Below are 17606 nucleotides of genomic sequence, written 5' to 3'. Positions count from 1 at the left end.
CGGTCGTAAATTTAGTCGGGTACTATACCCCTGCTACGTCCCGACTAAGGCCTTGCGCCCGAGCAATGCAACCGGGTCTTGGTCATTTTTTTTTTTTCTTTTAAACAAAAGCGAAAAGGCAGTACGATGAAAACAAAAACTTCAAGGAACTCTATAAAATGTAGGCTTCACCACTACTAGAGTTACTGCTACCTCCAATAATTGTATTCAAATCTGTGACGACTCCATGTGATATCCCACATGCAACCTTATACTGTCTTCAATCAACCCGGAAATGTCTGCCCGGGGCCACGGGCTGGCTTTCGTCGGCCCTGAAGGATAGAGGGAAGGAAAACGCACACGACCATAACAATAAAAAAAAGACCGTAGGAGAGCATCTTGAAACAACTGACCACAGAGGCCTGTCAGCAGAACTGTGAGAGATGAACTTTGACAAGATGACGGCCATATAAGAACTCTCCAGCGTGTAAGAAAAGGTTTTATGAAGACAGTGCCACTTTATCTGAAACACGATTGGCCAAATTAATTTCCAGTCAGCCAATCATGCGATCCTCGCCTTTCCTGCGCGAGAAGCATGGAGGGTGGATGCACAGCAATGGTGTAGGCGAGGGAGTGGACGCTTCTCCGACTCGTGCGATGTGGACAGTTGATGTGGGGAGTGGGGAGGAGAAGGACGAGAAATGCACGGTGCAGCACCGTTAGCAGAGTGGTTGTGTCTGCTTTTGCTGTGCTGGACTCGGGGACAGATCCTGGCGCAGGTAGGCATGCTCATAATACTCCTGCCTTCATTACTAACTAGGACCATTGATACACTGGTAACACTCCACTCACCAGAGTTAACCGCTGATTAATAACTTTCCAGGCCAGTCGTCGCTTAGAGTGAAGAAGACAAGCGATTGATAAGATAATCATGAATAATAAGTATCCTGTAAAAAGAGCTCAGGTGTATATTTGAGCACAACAGGTGCATGAACATCTTACAGTCCATACAAACCGTTGTCTTGTATAAGTACTCAGGGCTTCTGCTAAGGCTAAATTCTTTGGGGTCCCAGGGACCCGTTCTTCAGATTTTTAAGAGGTCCCTGTTCTTAGCCCAAATTTGAAAGGGACCCTATTGACGAAAATTGAAGGGGTCCTCCGAACTTTTAATGCGTACTGTACGCAATTTTTTGCGTAAGCAGAAGCCCTGCAGTACAAACTATAATTTTACCAGATTTATGGATATCAGTCAAAGATTATTTACAAAATCTTTGATTTAAAAAAAAAATAGGACGAATTGTATATAGAGGAAAAGCAGGTAATGCTTCATTATGAAAAACATCCACAATACCATATTTATGACTTACCCTTGTTTCAGAGAAATTCATGCAGAAGAGAGTTCTTATAATTTAATAATTCATAGAATAATTTATCCCAGTGTTCGTTTTTACTGTGTTATAAGTGACATTTGCACAAAAACATGACATAAAAATACTGATAGTTGCTTTATAACAAAAACAAAGCAAAACACAAAAATACCAAAGAAAAATTTTTGTTGTTCTAACTACAGTTAGGCTTTCATTGTTATTATGTATTATTACAGTGTGGTTAAACTTATTATTCATTAAGGCCTTTAATAACTGGTTAAACTTATTATCAATTTTTTAATGATGTTATATATTTATATAATGAGTGGCAATAGTAAAGATCAGGCAGGATTTGGATTACAACTTCAAGATAAATAAAAGAGTTTTTCAGTCTAGGAGTCATATGAAAAAAGATGATAATATATTCACTAGGTGGGTGAGCACTCCACATTGTTATGCCATGCTGTGTGGAACTTTGCATATATTTCACCTCCAAACAAAGAAATAAGCTCAAATTCTATTATTGTTGCTGTTGTCATGGTGGAAGACTAAATTATGGTAGACTTACTTTTGAAGCCATTAAACTTCTGCAAGTGAAAAAAGGAGGTTTTTTTTTAAGAAACAGGGCTGTAAATCAATAAGATAAAAGCATATTATTTAATAGTGAAGCTTTCATAGACTTTATATAGTTCTTTTTTAACATTGACGTACAAATCTGGTTAATTATTAAACTTTTTTGTTTTGTTACTCCCTTTTCGCCTTATGGTGGCCTCAGCAGGGAAGGCTAGAACCACAGTCATTTTTGTCATACATGAGACAGAGTTATTTACTCACATAATGAGAATTAAGAGTTTAATGTTTGCTGCTTATTAAGTATTGTGAGAATCAACTACATTTGTGCATTTATTTTGAAACTTTCTAAATGGATTCTGGTAGCAGTGTGACATGGTATTTGATCATCATTAACTGAGCTGATTTACTTATCAATAAACACAATTACACTGCAAAACGTCATAGGTTTCCTCACTGTGATTAAAAAAAAAAAATCCAAATAGGAAGGTAATATAAAAACAAATTTTGTGTGTGTGTGTGAATTCAGAGGGACAGCTGCAGATCTATAGAATCAAATGTCGTGAGGAACAACCTTGGAGATTTGGCAGTAGGACTGTCACGTCGGGGTCAGTTTCGAGAGTATGCTCTTCGACCTTTTCTTCAACCCCGTGTGCCTGATACTCCTGGGAGTACTACAGTCCGAAATGTGAGATTCCTTCCTTTGGGATGTGTAAAATACAATCTTGGGATAAAAATATATGTGTTAAGTTATTTTTGGAAAATGCCTCGTTTAGTTTTCAGTCTACAAATAATATTCTATAGTATAATCAAATATTTCAGGAAGCCCTATGTTATGCTGATATATATACATTAAGATAATATATTTATAGATGTTAAATATTTTTTTATGCCTTTTGTTGTTTATAAATTACATTTTTTTATATATGTGTGTGTGTCTTACTGCCAATGAAAAAACGGCATTCTATAGAATACCTAGACAGTGTAATAATCCTTGTCGTTTTCAGGCAAGGTATGAAATATCTGCATTGTTATATACTTTTCCTAGGCATTGCAATAGTCCAAGTGTGAAATGCCCAGATTGGAAAGGTCTTTAGTAACAAACTGTCTAAAAATGAAAGAGGAAATACAAAATGAGACACAGGTTTACTGAGAGAACAAAGGAATCAGAAGTGTCATTACTTACTATTTGTTGCAGCACAGAAGACTGTAATGGCATTTTGTATTGCATTTAATTTTCATTTATTATTTTGGCACTTAGTCCTGCCCATACACCTCAAATTTCCTAGGCCACTTCCTGTGGACTGAGCAGTAGCAGCAGATCAAAGAGGTATTTTCTGCCAGTTTGCCATTTAGGTATTATATAGAATGCCTAGGAAATGTATGTAATATGATGTATTTTATACTTTGACGTCATTTCCAGCATTGTATACATTGCTTAGGTATTTTATAGAATGCCGGTTTTTACACATTGCCGATAATATATATATATGTATGGCAATGAGGAAAAATGTCTCTTTCACATAGCATATCACTACATGGATGTCCAGTGTGGGATGGACTGTAGAGGAAGACAGCTTTCAGCAGCAAACACCCTTTGGCACTCGTCGCTTTACCAATGTAATTGCAACACTTGACCCAAGCAAATCACGAAGAATTGTTCTTGCTTGTCACTATGATTCCAAGCTGTATAACAACATGGTTTTCATTGGTGCCACAGACTCTGCTGTGCCCTGTGCTTTGATGCTAGAAACTGCATTAAGAATGCAGAATCACTTTAGGTCTACAAAAGAATCAAACTCAGTAAGTCATATTGTACACCTGTCTTTCTAAGCCCACATTCCCAAATCATAAATGTGAGTGCTTCCTTCTGAAAAAAAGTCAAAAAGAACATAGTTGGCAAAATTATTGATTCAGTTTACGAGTATGGGGCAAGGCTATCCTGGGACTTTTATATATTTATTTATTGATATATGCACCAATCCAATAGCCATGTAAATACATATATATGCACACACAAGCACATTTGGCATAGAGACAGTTATTCCCAGATCTTTTGTGAAACAAATCTTGTTTTTGTAAAATGCAGGATATGCTTATGTGTAATGACTGATGGCTCATGTGACAGTTATCATGTTTCAGGAGCTAAGACCAATTTGCGTTGCCCTTGGTGGTTCTTGTGACAACTGTGATGTTTCAGAAGCTGACACTGCAGTTGATGGTGTTTCTTACATACAGCTGGCATGTTTCAGGATCTGACACTTCAGTTTGTGTTCTTTGATGGGGAGGAGGCCTTGATGACTTGGTCACAATATGACTCGCTTTATGGTTCCAAACATCTGGCTGCCAAGTGGGCTGACACTCCAGATCCTAATAATTTAGGCCTTACCTACATTCAGACTATTGTAAGTAGCATTGTAGAATGCATGCACCCATTTGAGTTTACATGTATTGGGCTTTGGCAGTCGATGAGACTAGAAAATTAGTTGAACTGCTGTGAATATAAAGCAATAATGCATTGAAATGTATAAATAGATATTGAATTTGTAGCATTTATAGACACTAGCTTGCAACAAAGTACAGAGCTGTAAAATTGTTTACTTTTGTCACAGGAACAGATGATACTGATGGACCTCATTGGAACACCAGACACCTCTTTCGATCTTCAGTTTGCTCAAACAGCATCTTCTTACTACAAACTCAGGAACATTGGTATGACCAATTATAATTCTTTCTTTTTAAACTTCTATTTGTCTGTAGCTACAAAAGCTTGATAAGCACCGTATACAATATCCACATTTATTTAAGTTTTTTAAAAGTTGCCTATCTGGTGAGAGTGTGTTTTCTTTCTTTTGGTTATAAGCTCTGTCACATCGGTAGTCAGAATTTTAAGTCTGTGCTTTTCTTAAAATTATTATTAAAAATTTCTCAGCACAGCTGTGTAACAGACTGTTGACGGCTAGATGTATTCTGCTAACTTGTCAGAAATGTTTTATATTTGGCTTGGGTCAGCCTTTAAAAATATTAGGTTTTTTGGGGGGAAACGCTTGTCATGTCTGTGTATAGAACCAGCTCTGGTCAGCATTTAAGTTTATTTTTCAGAGCAATGCCTGCAGCAGCATGGTTATCTAAACCCCACTCAACGTAATCGACCCATCTTCACCAACAGACGTGCTCGGGGAGGTGTGGAGGATGATCATATACCTTTCCTTGAACGCAGTAAGTATTCTTTAGGTTTGCTTTCAAATAGCCATTGATCTGTAATCTGTGCATGAATGGGAGCATGAATATGCAGTCTTTCAACAACAACAACAACAAAATGTTTTGTGTTTATGTGTGCACAACAAGAGGAAAATTTGGTAATTATGTTACTTACATCCAAAACAGTTCTGTTTTACAATTAAACCCAATTAAGCATGCAGGTTGCATTTTAAAAGATATGGTTATATTGTAAAGCTTTTTAACAAAATACAGAGCACAGCATTATAGCTCTTTTCAGCTTGCCAGATAATGCAATCAGGAAATGCATACTTTATATTTCATATTTTGCGATTAACAGTTTTATTTTCTGTCTGCATTACAGGGGTCCCCATTGTTCATCTCATTTCCTCACCTTTCCCATCAGTGTGGCACACAGTCTATGACAATATACGGGCACTTGACTTCACACTTATTGACAACCTAGCACGTATACTGCGCATCTTTCTAGCAGATCTTCCACTTTGAATTGAACTGCTAGAAAAACAAATAATTGATCCTTGTGACAGACATGGATGCAAGCCTGGCTGCCAACTTTGAGATGCTGCCCGATGTTATTCATGTATGTTTCCTGCTACTGTTTTTCAGTACATCTTGCATTGGCCTGGTGCCTGTGATTGCAAAAAATTATAGTTTGATAACAAAAAAAAAGTCCCAAGTTTTCTTTTACATGGGCGACTCCTTCAAAGAGTATGTCATAAAGGTCATATGTGCCCCTTTTATTCATGAATAACCTCAGAGGTTTTTACTATGAAAGCTGTATACACATTTAACATAATCTGTAGATAAAGGACATGGCTAGCACTGGTTTTGCCATTTCTACTGGGAGATATGTGTTCCCCAGCAATGACATCGTGAAGAGTTGTCATTTTATGAAAGAGTATAGCTGGGATTTTCCTCTAGCACAAAAATATACTCTATTGTTAACAGCAGATATTTATTTTGTTGTTATTTGGATCCTATATAAAAATGGTATTTACTTTTTAAATCTGGTCACCAATATTTGTGATGAACTGATGCATGTTGTTATATGTGTATGTGAGTGAGAGAGAGCATGTTTAAATTGGATCACTCAGTAATCATTACTGTTTTAATTTTGTTACAGCTAAACATTGACAGTCAACACATCATATCTGTGAAAAGGAAAAATATGATTTCAGTCAGATTTTGTTTTGTGGGTGTTTTTCATGTGTATGCATGCATGGAAAGGCGAGCATAACACATGCTTTGTATTGCATGTATAACAAGCCTCATGTCATTTAAATGTTTTCACATATTAGACTTTTTGACTATCTTGTTGATTTTTTCTTTCATCTTCTTGCTAGATGTCATGTGTATGTTGAAAGGGGTCAGTGGGACCTTATTGTTAGTCAACTAACAATAGGCCAAAGAAAGTGTTCTATTTTGGATAAAATTGATTGATGGCCTATATTTCCAGCCTCATGTAATTAGTGTTAAAATATAAAATAGTTCTTTTGCACACAAACACCTGATGACATAAATTGTTTCATGCAGTTTTAAAGATGAAGCACTGGGATTCAGTTTCCACGATATCCACCACGCAGGCCATAATGGGAGACGCCTCTCCATTCAAGAATAAAAAGCAAAGAGTAGAAGAAAGAATAAGAGTGTAACTGGACACCTCGCCTCCTGACATAAATGGCTGCCCACCCCCCACTCCTTTATTTCGATGTGCTGTGAGCCACTTGCCTTTGTTACATAGAGGACAAATTGAATAGCTAAGGGTCATAGAACGGAAAGGGAGGAACAGAAGACTACAGTGGAAAAATAACAAGACAATAATTCATAACCCACAAATTGTTGTTCCTATCACAATGCTTCATTGATTCCACTGCAGTTAAACACAAACTTTCGCTCGCTAGCCTTAGCCCAAATGTACACTTTTATATCTTTAAGATCAGAAGCTGACATCCTCTAGCTCGCTTCTCGGTACCCCCAACTTGTGACTGTCGTCACCACATCTCTGTCCCAAAGTGAAAGGGTAAAAGGATAGCGAGCAACGTGTAAGATCCTTATGTTTTTGACCTGCGCACCTTAGTTTTCTTCAGCACCTGATTTTGACCTGTGTTTAGCTTTTCTTTGCTGCTTGATTCGAAACTATGGTAGCAGGATGAGGTTATGGACCAAATCATCTGTAGAGATCCAAGTTGCCATTCTAGACTCCTTGTGGGAATAGTAGGTATTGACTATAGTGAGTTGCCATTGTTGGAAAGCGTTTGAGCTGATCTTGGTGCGCCAGTCACAAGTATGACTAGAATGTCTTTCCTCAGTGCTGCCTTTATTACCTTTTACACCACATCGTAAAACTCTTCCACCTCACTGCCTTTATGCGTGGAAGTTGGAGCCTAGGCTTGGGGACATGGTGAGAAAGACATACAGGTACTCTCGCAGCTCGGCCTGCTTGAAATGGGTGAACAGACGATGCCGGCTCCGACTGCTCTTCAAAGCCTGTGCCATGCCAGTGTCTAATTTCCTCCCTACTGTTATGAGAGCCTGTGACCTTCGTCCGTTGCTGTCTTTACAAAGCGTGGCCATCTGGGCCCCGTATGCATGTAAATCGAATGAGGACAACTCCGTTTACCTGCTACTCGCGGAGTGCTAGTCGAGACCTAGACGCGCTTACGGTCTATTCGGATTCCGCATGTACCGAGCGCTAGTCGCCCTCCACTAGCTCTTCGCGACTTGCAGCCCGATGGCTTTTCAGTTGAAGTAAAGGAAGGCTAACTACTTACTATCGTAACCTCGATCCTTCTTTCCTTACATCGAGCTGTCGTCTCCGATGTCTCACCTACTTAATTAGCAAGTCATTGTCTCAATGCTAGGTAAATGACCCTATTGTAGTCGAGTCAAGTAACTCACAGTGTGAGGCAGCGATCTCTCACCTTGGTGTGTTTGCGTAGATACTAGTGGACACAAAGAAAATAAGGAAATAAACAAAGGGGCTGGCGAAAGGATTTGTCAGAGAGTAGACTGGTTTGCGACGTCAACTACCAAAGCGAGTTGTATCTTGCGACTATATTAAATGTGCTAAAGTTTAAAATGTTCAATAAATAAACATGTGGGCAAGGCTAACTTCAGCGCTTCGACATTAATTGCTTATGGAGATCTCCCTCAAGCACCGTGTTTTATTTGGTAATCACAGTGACAACCTAAAAAAAAATTTCATGAGGAGTCAACACGCAAAAGGTGAATGTCTGCATGTGGGTTGGCACATAGAAGTGCCCTGAATGCAAAGACAAATGAAGAGCCTTGAAATGTAAATATTTACAAGTATAGCCTGTGTTCAGTCAAAGGTTGTATTAAATTTGTTACATCATTACACTGATAACCCAGATGACGCATTATTTAACAATTGAAAGCAAGTGACTATTTAGTATACACACATCTAACTCCTCCCGTTGGTTCAGGAGTTCATTGCATTTACAAAGCGTCTACACACATGCTAAACACATAGAGTGTCATTTGGAGAGGGCAACATTGTAGTATATGTTGAAAGCTGCTTTATACATTCACTGAATATGATGATTCGAACACAAAATATAATGTCATTGACAAATGACAAGCATTATTATAATAATACTAGAGGTTAATTTTAAGTCTGATAAATTACAAACAAGTGCTCAGTTACAAAACAATTAAAGTGGTACATTGTAAAAGAATGCATGGCTTGATAAGCAAATTCCTAGTTTCCTACATCTAGGACCATACCCTTCACACACACACCTTTCACTTACTATTCAGCAGCTGAAATGATAAAGGAAATTATTTTGTGTATATATATATTGCTTCTGCACTTTTGGCATAGCAGGTTTGCCTGAATTTAATAAAACAAGTCTCCTGCAGCGACATGTTCAGATATTGAGTAAATGCCAATTTCCTGACAAGTTACCAAATGCAACAAAAACCCAAATTCCTCTGCTTGACACCAATGATCTTATAACTAACATGGGCAATAGTGTTCAAACTGTTCCTATCATGGGCAGACAAGCACAGTATATGGCATGTTTAACCAGTGCTTGTACTTGTGGGCATTTGATTTTATAACCTTTTACTTAAGAATTCTTGAAGAAATATTTTGTGTAATGTAGCACTACTTGGTTCATTCCTTACATCTTAATCCATGCACTTAGTTCATGTTTTTCAGTGTCATCAGTTTCTGAAGCTTATGATTCAAGAATATTTTTTTCACCCTTTCAAGGGTATTGAGATATTCAAAATATACATATACTCACACACATTACTGTATATCTTATATGCAATCTCCGTCGCTCACACCTACACATATTCACTGGTCAGTTTGTAACGGTTTATACATTAAAAGCTAAGTTTTGCCTACTTCACTTGTTCTTTCCTTCTTCTAGCCCTTTAATGCAAATCGCATCACTGCATGTGTAATCAAATAAATCAAAGTATATAAACACACGTAAACAAGCGAAAAGTTTTGGAGGGGATGTTTCTGCCCTCTTTTCATTCTTACCTAAATACAGATATATATATATACACACATACATTCTTACTTATACATATATCTGCATATATATATATAAAATTCCCCCTCCCTCTTACACACATACTCATTGATGCTTATATATATATACACAAGCCACATGCACACACATATATAAACCTCCCCCAACACAAACACCTACTCATATCCTGCATATATATAATACTCCCCTCACAAACACATCTGCTTACGCATACATGTGTAACCCCCCACCCACCCACACAGCCTTATATGTACTCCCCCCACCATCACACACACTCATATCTACTTATATATGTATATTTGATACCCCCAACACACACATATCTGCTTATATATGTAAATCTCCCCACATACACATATATGCTACCCCCACTAAACACGCATATACTCATATTTGCTTATATATATATATGTAAACCTTCCCCCCGACCGACACACACAGTGTCATATCTGTTTATATATAAGTAAACCTCCCCATGTATCTGCATATATATAATACCTCCTAACACATACACATAAGCAAGAAAGGTAGGATATGTAAATACAAGCCAAAAGTAATTAATCTACTAAAACCTACTATACTCTTTCACCTTTATTGCAATGACTGGCATGTTGCATATATTTGCTGGCAGATCGTACAAATATGGTTCGACGGGTTCAATTTCTGGCCACGAGTTGTCTCATGGTTTGACGATTATAGTGCATGGGTATACTGTCAATGGAGATTAATTTCTCTTACTGGTTATCAATGTGTTCTACTGTTTGCTCATTTGATTGTTGATGCTTATGTCTTTTTGCCTCTAGAATGCTCTAAGACTTGCATGTCAGACTTTTTATCCATTGAAGCATTTCTCAGCTGTGACAAAAAGTAAGTCTGTTAATACTGCATCAATAGTATTAATTATAAGAGACCTTCATTTTATTCAAATGTACGTTCTCGTTAATACCCCATAGCATCAGGAAACTTTATTTTTAAGCTTTCTTTGGCGTGTAAATGTCTTGGTTAGCTTAGCAAACTGAAGAGTAACTTCTGCGCTAGGCATTCTTGAGCAAAATGTGTTATGAGCGACCCATTGGTGTCTGTCACGGAAGAAAATACAAAAAATATTTGGCGCCAAGACTTCATCTCCACGCGCAGGGGAAATCACTCTCAATGACAAATCAAATGACAGCCGTAAGGATTAATAAACAACAATAACTACAGGTTTACGAGCATATCTCTCATTCTCAGCTGTAATTTAGACTAATTTTGTAGCCTGCCATCATAAGTAAAGAATTTACAGCGTTCTTTACTTTGAATTGGAGAACTTTTCAGTCGCTAGTCTAGTCTTACTAACGTGAGCGAGTTCTCACCTCGTCGCTTCCACTGGAAAACTACTATAACCAGTGTGAGTATAGTGACATATAGTGAGTAGGGGAATTGTTTTGTCTTTATTTTAAACGACAGTAGACCTTTTATTTTATGTTTTCACGTTTCTTTAATTATTAAGGAGGAAAGGTTGTACAACGCATCTTTGGTACGACGAATGGCAGAAAGTGCTTCCATGACCAGAGAAGTAGAAACTTCTGGATTCGATTTTGAAGCGGTGCTAGCGGAGTCGATGATCGTGTTCCAATGTGAATCTTGCCATTCCATCTTGGGGGACTCTACTTATTGGCTTGCAGCTTGCGAAGCTCTGGAGGTATGCCAAGAACATACGAGCCATTAGACTCAGATTAGAGTGTACATTAAATTCAGTACAGTGTGTTGTGGAATAGACGATGTGTCGAATGTTAGGAAAGTGTACAAGTACAGAAACTGACCACCAAAATAAATAAATAAATAAGCGTTCATTTATTATGATCTGTCAATGTTCTATTATGAGCTTATAAACATCTATTTGGTTTGAAACTAAACTGCAGACTGTACCTCTCAGACAAAAGTTATTATACCACTGGAACCAGCAAATGCAACAAAATATCTATTGTATTCTATTAGCTGCTAACTTAAACGACCATATTTTGCATTTTTTGATCATATGTTACTATTAATTATCATTTGGCACTAATAGTGCAAAAGAGTAAATTAAGTAAGTTCCAGTTCCGCAAGAAAGCTTTTTGTTAAGTACAGAGGAATATCCTTATTCAATTCATTTTTTTTTCTTCTTGCGGTCTTACTTTGTTATTTCAAATAAATTATGTAGTGTGCATACCAGCTGAACACTGGTATGTGTCATTGATAGAATTCTGCTCACTGGTATGAGTACTGATATTTCCAGGCATTTACACTGAGTGCTGTAACTGACAATGTGAGCCGTGGGGAAGTGCTTCATCACTCTGGCAGTGTTCATGATGCAGGCAGTGCTTATTACCTTCTCAGCTGTCGACGTTGCAAAAAAAAGGTACTTGATTCAACCAGAAAGACTAATCTCTTGTGTCATTGTGTAGATGATGTAAATAAAATGTATTAATATCAAAAACTGTGCTAGATAAGCAAGTGGAAGAAACAAGACTGTAATAAGAGAATACAAGGACATTCATCGTGTTATGGTTTTGACCACTTTCTGTGTTTGATTATGCTTGTAGGCTTGTATTTTTTTTTATATTGAATTTGAGAAGTAATCTTTTGTGCTAAATTAATCAAGTCCATGTTATTTGAAAACAATTTATACTTTTATATTAACAACTAAAACAATAGTTCATCTGTCCATCCATTTAAAAGGTAATATTCCTCAGTTTTTGTAGAGTTTTTAATAAACTATATCCTGTAGTGTAGGCTCCATAGGTCTGTATCTGTTGTAAAACAAAAGCTTTTAAAGTGTAAAATCCTGTTTCAGATTGGACGATACTATGTGACTACACCACAGCAGCTAGACTACCTGCGTGGCAACTTTACGATTGATGTTGCAGGGGTGACTGGCTATCGGTTTGGCAGTGCAGGGACAAAATGGAATTGCAGTGATCCCCCCTTACTCTTCGAGCTTGCAGAAAAGTGCTTTAAGATTCAGCACCTGATTGTGATGATGAATACCCGCCTGAGTAATGTGGAAAAATGCCTGACTACTGATGGTGATGGAGAGGAAGAAAGCAAGATCAACAGATAAAACCTGAGCACTCAGGTGCTTTTGTGGAGGTGAGGAGAACATTACTCTGAAAAATAAGATGGCCAAACATTGTAAGTGTTTTGTATATGTCTTGTTAAGACCATTATTGTATAAAAAACAAGTTTGTTGATGGTAAAATGTAATCATGTATTTTTTTTATTGCACGTGTGAAGTGCATGTAACAATTACTTGTGCTATAAGATTGTTTCACAGAAATGTGAGGATGAAGTTGTTTATCTTTTGCAAATAAATCCAGGTCTCTTGTTTCTTATTGTCTTTTCTCAGCAAAGGAACAAATGCTGAAATATGAAAATGTTAAAATTATAATAGTGAAATTGCCAATGAGTGTTAGCAATGGTAAACTAAATCTTTAGCCAGTCTTTTTTCATGTTAAAATCATATATTTTCACTGGTGTCTACAGGTAGTAAGAGATAAATGTGGCAGAGTATGTGGTACGCCTATAGAACTTGAACCGCAACTATTTCCTTTAAAAAAAAAGTTACTATACTTCTTCAGAGCGGCAGTTAATAGCAAAAGCCGGTTTGCAACGGAACATACTGTCAGGGTTAGGGCTGACGATTGAATGTATTCTCCATAAAATAAAGAAAAAAATAGGGGAGAAAAATGATGAACAGCGGAAATGATACAACACAAATACAACTGGATTTTAAAACTTTATTTTTATTGCTTTCGTCTGTCTTTATCTCTCTATATCTTTCTTTACTCATAAAGGATGACCGTATTCAAATGTATTCAGTGTACTCCCCTGGTGACTGACAAAAAGTACATCTGTGTTTGGGTGCAATGTTCGTACTTTTACAAATGGGCAACAATTCACACCTGTAACACAAGGCCCATTTACCATCTACAATAGCGGCCCCACGGTCCATGTTTGTTGGTGAGCACGACAAGATGATGGGCATTGTACATCACATTTGAGTAACGTGGTTTTAGTTACAAGCACTAGACTTTGGCAAAGTCATCTCCTTCATACTTAAAAATAATTTTCTCTCCTTACCATAGTGCTGCATTTGTCTACTCTGCGGCCTTGATATAAGCACAAACGACTTCTTATAGAAGAGTGTTTTTTTTAACTTTTTTTCTTATATATTAACGCGTGGTTGCAAAGTGCACCCACACAAAAATTGCATCAACGATGGAAGATAATGGCAGATGCTTGTGCCTGGTATCTCTTACCATCCACACACACACGCGCGCATGTTCAACCAGCTCCTATCGGATGGCCCCAACAATGAGAAAACACTGTTGTGTGGACGTCAGCAGCTGGGAAGTAGATGAGTTAACTGTTCTGTTTTGGATAACACTTCGTGAAAACTGTTACGATGACTGTTCGGTTTTGAGCAGTATGCTTCATGGAGTTTAATGCTAACCGTTCACTTTCCCCTTTGTCACCATCAAGCTTCTCTCCAATCGTTTCAGCTTCCAAATAAAATCTGGCATCTCGTCTGGAACTAACTTTAATTCCACTGTTTCAGATTTATTCTTCTTTGTTGCATTACAAAATATCAAATTATGCCAAAACGTTCACAGAAATACACTAACTGGGGTTAACCAGAAGGTACTTTGAAGATGACCAGAATAACCTTCTCTAAAGAGTAGTTGGTGGACATTCCAAACCTACATCCGCATCACCTGCAATTACATACGACAAATATCTTTTATCCTCGGGGCGCTGAAAGGCAACCATTGTAAATTCTATTGCTCCACTCTCAATTCTTTCCACTTATACTCTTACTGTGCAGCAAACGAAAATAATTAGAAGAGGATGACAATTTCAGACACTCGCACACACGAAATACAACCGCAAAATACAAACATGCACTCTTTCTTATTCTTTGGAAATCCTGAAAAGGATAATGTTAAACATTTGTGAACCTGAACTGTTCAGTAAGGTACACAGCAATGTCGATCTTTTTCTTTTTTTTTGTGAGTCGACATGGTGGAAGAAAGGTACACGTATCAACAGCCGACATCAAACTGGAGGTGGTCTATATCCTTGCTCGGGGTGAAGATCACATTCAGGTACCATTCTCCAAAATTGTCATACAGGCTGCGGGCAACCGACGAAACTACGTGTCTATCCCGTAATGGACCTTCCTTGCTTGTTCCTCAAAATTTGCGTTATGAATATGATCCGCTTAATAGAAATTTACGTTGCTATGGTTACTGAAATCTGCGATTGCCTTGGGTGTCCGGATCAAATAATTTGGAACGTTCCCTACCCCTGGATAGGGCCCTAGGGGGACAAGTCGGACAACCACGACAGGTGAAGAGAAACTCGATCGTCATCAGCAGCAATTAACCCATCTCCCATCTGAGGAAGTTATTCATCGTGAACCCATCAGAAGGACGGTATATCATTCACGTTCAAACATCATTCCACCACCACCCCAATCTGACCGGCTTGAGAGGACTAGCTCCCGAATTTGTTTGGATTTGTTTGTCATTTTTCTCATTAATTTTGATTTTGGAGGCCAGTTTCTTGTTTGTGCACATCGATAACGAGATGAATCTTGTGCAATGTGGCAAAACTGCTTGATGACCCGATGCAGCAAAAACTATCTACGGCTTGTTTTTGCAGAGGTTTATCCTGAACATTCTTGATCTGTTATTTCTAGTGACTTCCTCGATGACAATTGCAGATGTAAGTTCTAAATCTTGGAGAGTGAAACGTGTAACAAGGCTGCACAAACAATTCTTCTGTCTACGGGATTTCTTTTCCATAATTTATGCATTTATTTTGCTTTTATAAACTATTATTCTTATTGCTGTTGTTGTTTGCAACGTGGACACTCCCATGCCGACTGTCCCCTGAGTCACTGCAAGACAAGACGGGTTTCAGGCAAACTTCATTACCGCTCTGGTTATCATTTACAGTCTACACAATAAAAACAAGCTGTGGACGACAGTTAATGTCCGTCTCAAGGAAACCTGATCGTCATGTGCATGTTGACTGTTGTCCACAGCTTATTTTTATTGTGCAGATGATATGCAGAGGGGCAAGGAATATTTATAAGCATGCGTGGAGGGGGGGGGGGAATTGGTGTTTTACGCCGTGTCAGCAGCTAAGGCTATATCACGGCAAGCAGCCAGCCCTGTAAACAGATGCCACGTGCAGAGAAAGAACAACGTGCCCGAGACGAGAAATGAACTCAGGGCAGCCAACCTTCACTGTTAAGCATGCGTGGTCCATGCCTAGACAATAACTTTATTCTAGACATCGAACTCACGAAAGGTATCTTCCTGCTTTCTATTATCCCATCCCTAACCCTAACCCTAACCCTGTTTAAATGCTATGAAGCTCCACCACCAGCTGGTGCAACTTACCTTGTAGTGGTGTGGTGTCTTACCAGACCCACAAAGCTATGTTGTCCTCCTGGCAGGTGTAACCAAGCCGGACAGGTCTGTCGGGGGAGAGGCCAGACTAAAATGTTGCACCCGTAAATTCTTCTGAAATGAAAAATCTGCTGTTTTCTTTCAATTGTTGCTACATTACACGGCATCTGTGGAAAGCTGGTTACTAATGGTCAGCTGCACTTTGCAAAATTTAACGAACATAGACTCATCCTAACCATAACAGTTCTTCGCCATCTGCTTCATCTGCTACTTCGATATCTTCATCTAGTCAGAGTTGTGTATAGCGTATCTCTATACATATCGGGTCTATGACTAATTCGTTTGCTGCCATGCCACCTGCATAAAAATTTTCTCATTTATCAGTGTGAAAATGGCCGACTATCACTGCTTTCCACACAGGCAAATTGAAATTATTACTTTTGCATGTGTGTGTGAGAGAGACCTTTGAAATGGCGCATGTGAGAGCTGTCTATAGAACTGAAACATCAGAAAAAAATGCAGTCTTTATCCCGTGGCGTCCTTTAAAACATTCCATTTTCAAAACAAGTTTTACAAATTATTAGATTATGTTATTCACGATGGTTGTTTTTTTTTTTTTTTGGCTGTGAAGTTTACTTTCAGTATATTTTCCACCGTATATTGATTTACATTTTTAAAATGCCAATATCCACGCGTTCTGAAGAACAACACTGTAGTTTTATTCTAATTTAAAAACCTCCCTTTCTGACTTAAAATTTAGCTCCTGGTAACAAAAGTCTTGAAAGAGACAGCTCTTATCCTAATCTGCAAACCATATTTTATAACTGACTGATGCGTTGTGTATAATCAAAATGATTATCTGTAACAGTAAGATTCAAGTATGGTAGGTGCAGACACCACTCTCCCCATCATCCAAGAAGTATATGCACCCACAGGAAAAACTTGACATGATACAAGACATATTTAAGGAATGAAAAAAAAACTACAAAACAAGAGTGCATTAAGCCCCATTTCTTGCTTTATGGAGAGAGCGGTTGAAAGACAATTATGTCGTGACTTGTATTTGCGGTGTGTGGATGATCACCTAAAACTTCACAGATGCTGCCACTGCACAGCCACAAGTGATGGTATGCAAAAGGGATCGGGTGTACGTGCGTGGGGTAGCTTACAGCATTCTTTCACTGTGAGCATCTTCAATTATCTACACGATTTCTCATCGACTAACGTACGTAGCATGTCACAGGTCGGTCCATCCACGGACGTATATATATAATACAATTAAGTTTGTGATCCTATGAAACAGAGGAGAAGCGATCGTACTCGGGTATGATCTATTGTTTACAGGAGCGAAGCGTGGAGTTGTGTGCCGTTAATTAACTGCCTTTAATGAAATAATTATTTGTTAAGGATATGATTGTGTCGACTTATATTAGCAGCTGGTGTGGATGCTGTTAATGAACTGCCTTTAACGTACCGGGTGA

The 17606-nt window shown here is 38.2% G+C and overlaps 2 protein-coding genes across 6 annotated transcripts; both read left to right on the top strand.

The window, feature by feature from the left end:
• The first annotated feature begins 548 nt into the window (after nucleotides 1-548).
• Nucleotides 549-6469, top strand: LOC112570715 (glutaminyl-peptide cyclotransferase-like). Of its 2 annotated transcripts, XR_003100685.1 has the most exons (8): nucleotides 549-758; nucleotides 2446-2604; nucleotides 3444-3719; nucleotides 4169-4321; nucleotides 4529-4628; nucleotides 5019-5135; nucleotides 5500-5736; nucleotides 6280-6469. XR_003100685.1 is itself a non-coding variant. In XM_025249294.1 (7 exons), exons 1-7 carry the CDS (start codon nucleotides 681-683, stop codon nucleotides 5640-5642), a joined length of 1026 nt encoding a protein of 341 aa, XP_025105079.1. In that variant the 5' UTR covers nucleotides 549-680; the 3' UTR covers nucleotides 5643-6344. The 2 variants fall into 2 exon arrangements, 1 of the variants encoding a protein (XP_025105079.1); XM_025249294.1 differs by having other exon boundaries at nucleotides 5500-6344.
• Nucleotides 6470-10077: 3608 nt separating this feature from the next.
• Nucleotides 10078-13034, top strand: LOC112570716 (protein Mis18-alpha-like). Of its 4 annotated transcripts, none has more exons than XM_025249298.1 (4): nucleotides 10078-10552; nucleotides 11176-11366; nucleotides 11943-12065; nucleotides 12501-13034. In XM_025249298.1, the coding sequence occupies exons 2-4, from the start codon at nucleotides 11211-11213 to the stop codon at nucleotides 12765-12767; spliced, it is 546 nt and encodes a 181-aa protein (XP_025105083.1). In that variant the 5' UTR covers nucleotides 10078-10552; nucleotides 11176-11210; the 3' UTR covers nucleotides 12768-13034. The 4 variants fall into 4 exon arrangements, with proteins under 4 accessions (XP_025105083.1, XP_025105082.1, XP_025105081.1 ...); XM_025249297.1 differs by lacking the exon at nucleotides 10078-10552 and adding an exon at nucleotides 10586-10888 and having other exon boundaries at nucleotides 11175-11366; XM_025249296.1 differs by lacking the exon at nucleotides 10078-10552 and adding an exon at nucleotides 10587-11072 and having other exon boundaries at nucleotides 11175-11366.
• Nucleotides 13035-17606: the final 4572 nt, after the last annotated feature.

Source organism: Pomacea canaliculata, linkage group LG8 (assembly GCF_003073045.1).
Source record: "Pomacea canaliculata isolate SZHN2017 linkage group LG8, ASM307304v1, whole genome shotgun sequence".
Lineage (NCBI taxonomy): Eukaryota > Metazoa > Mollusca > Gastropoda > Architaenioglossa > Ampullariidae > Pomacea > Pomacea canaliculata.
The sequence above is the reverse complement of the archived record's forward strand: the minus strand, read 5'-3'. Positions and strand labels throughout refer to the sequence as shown.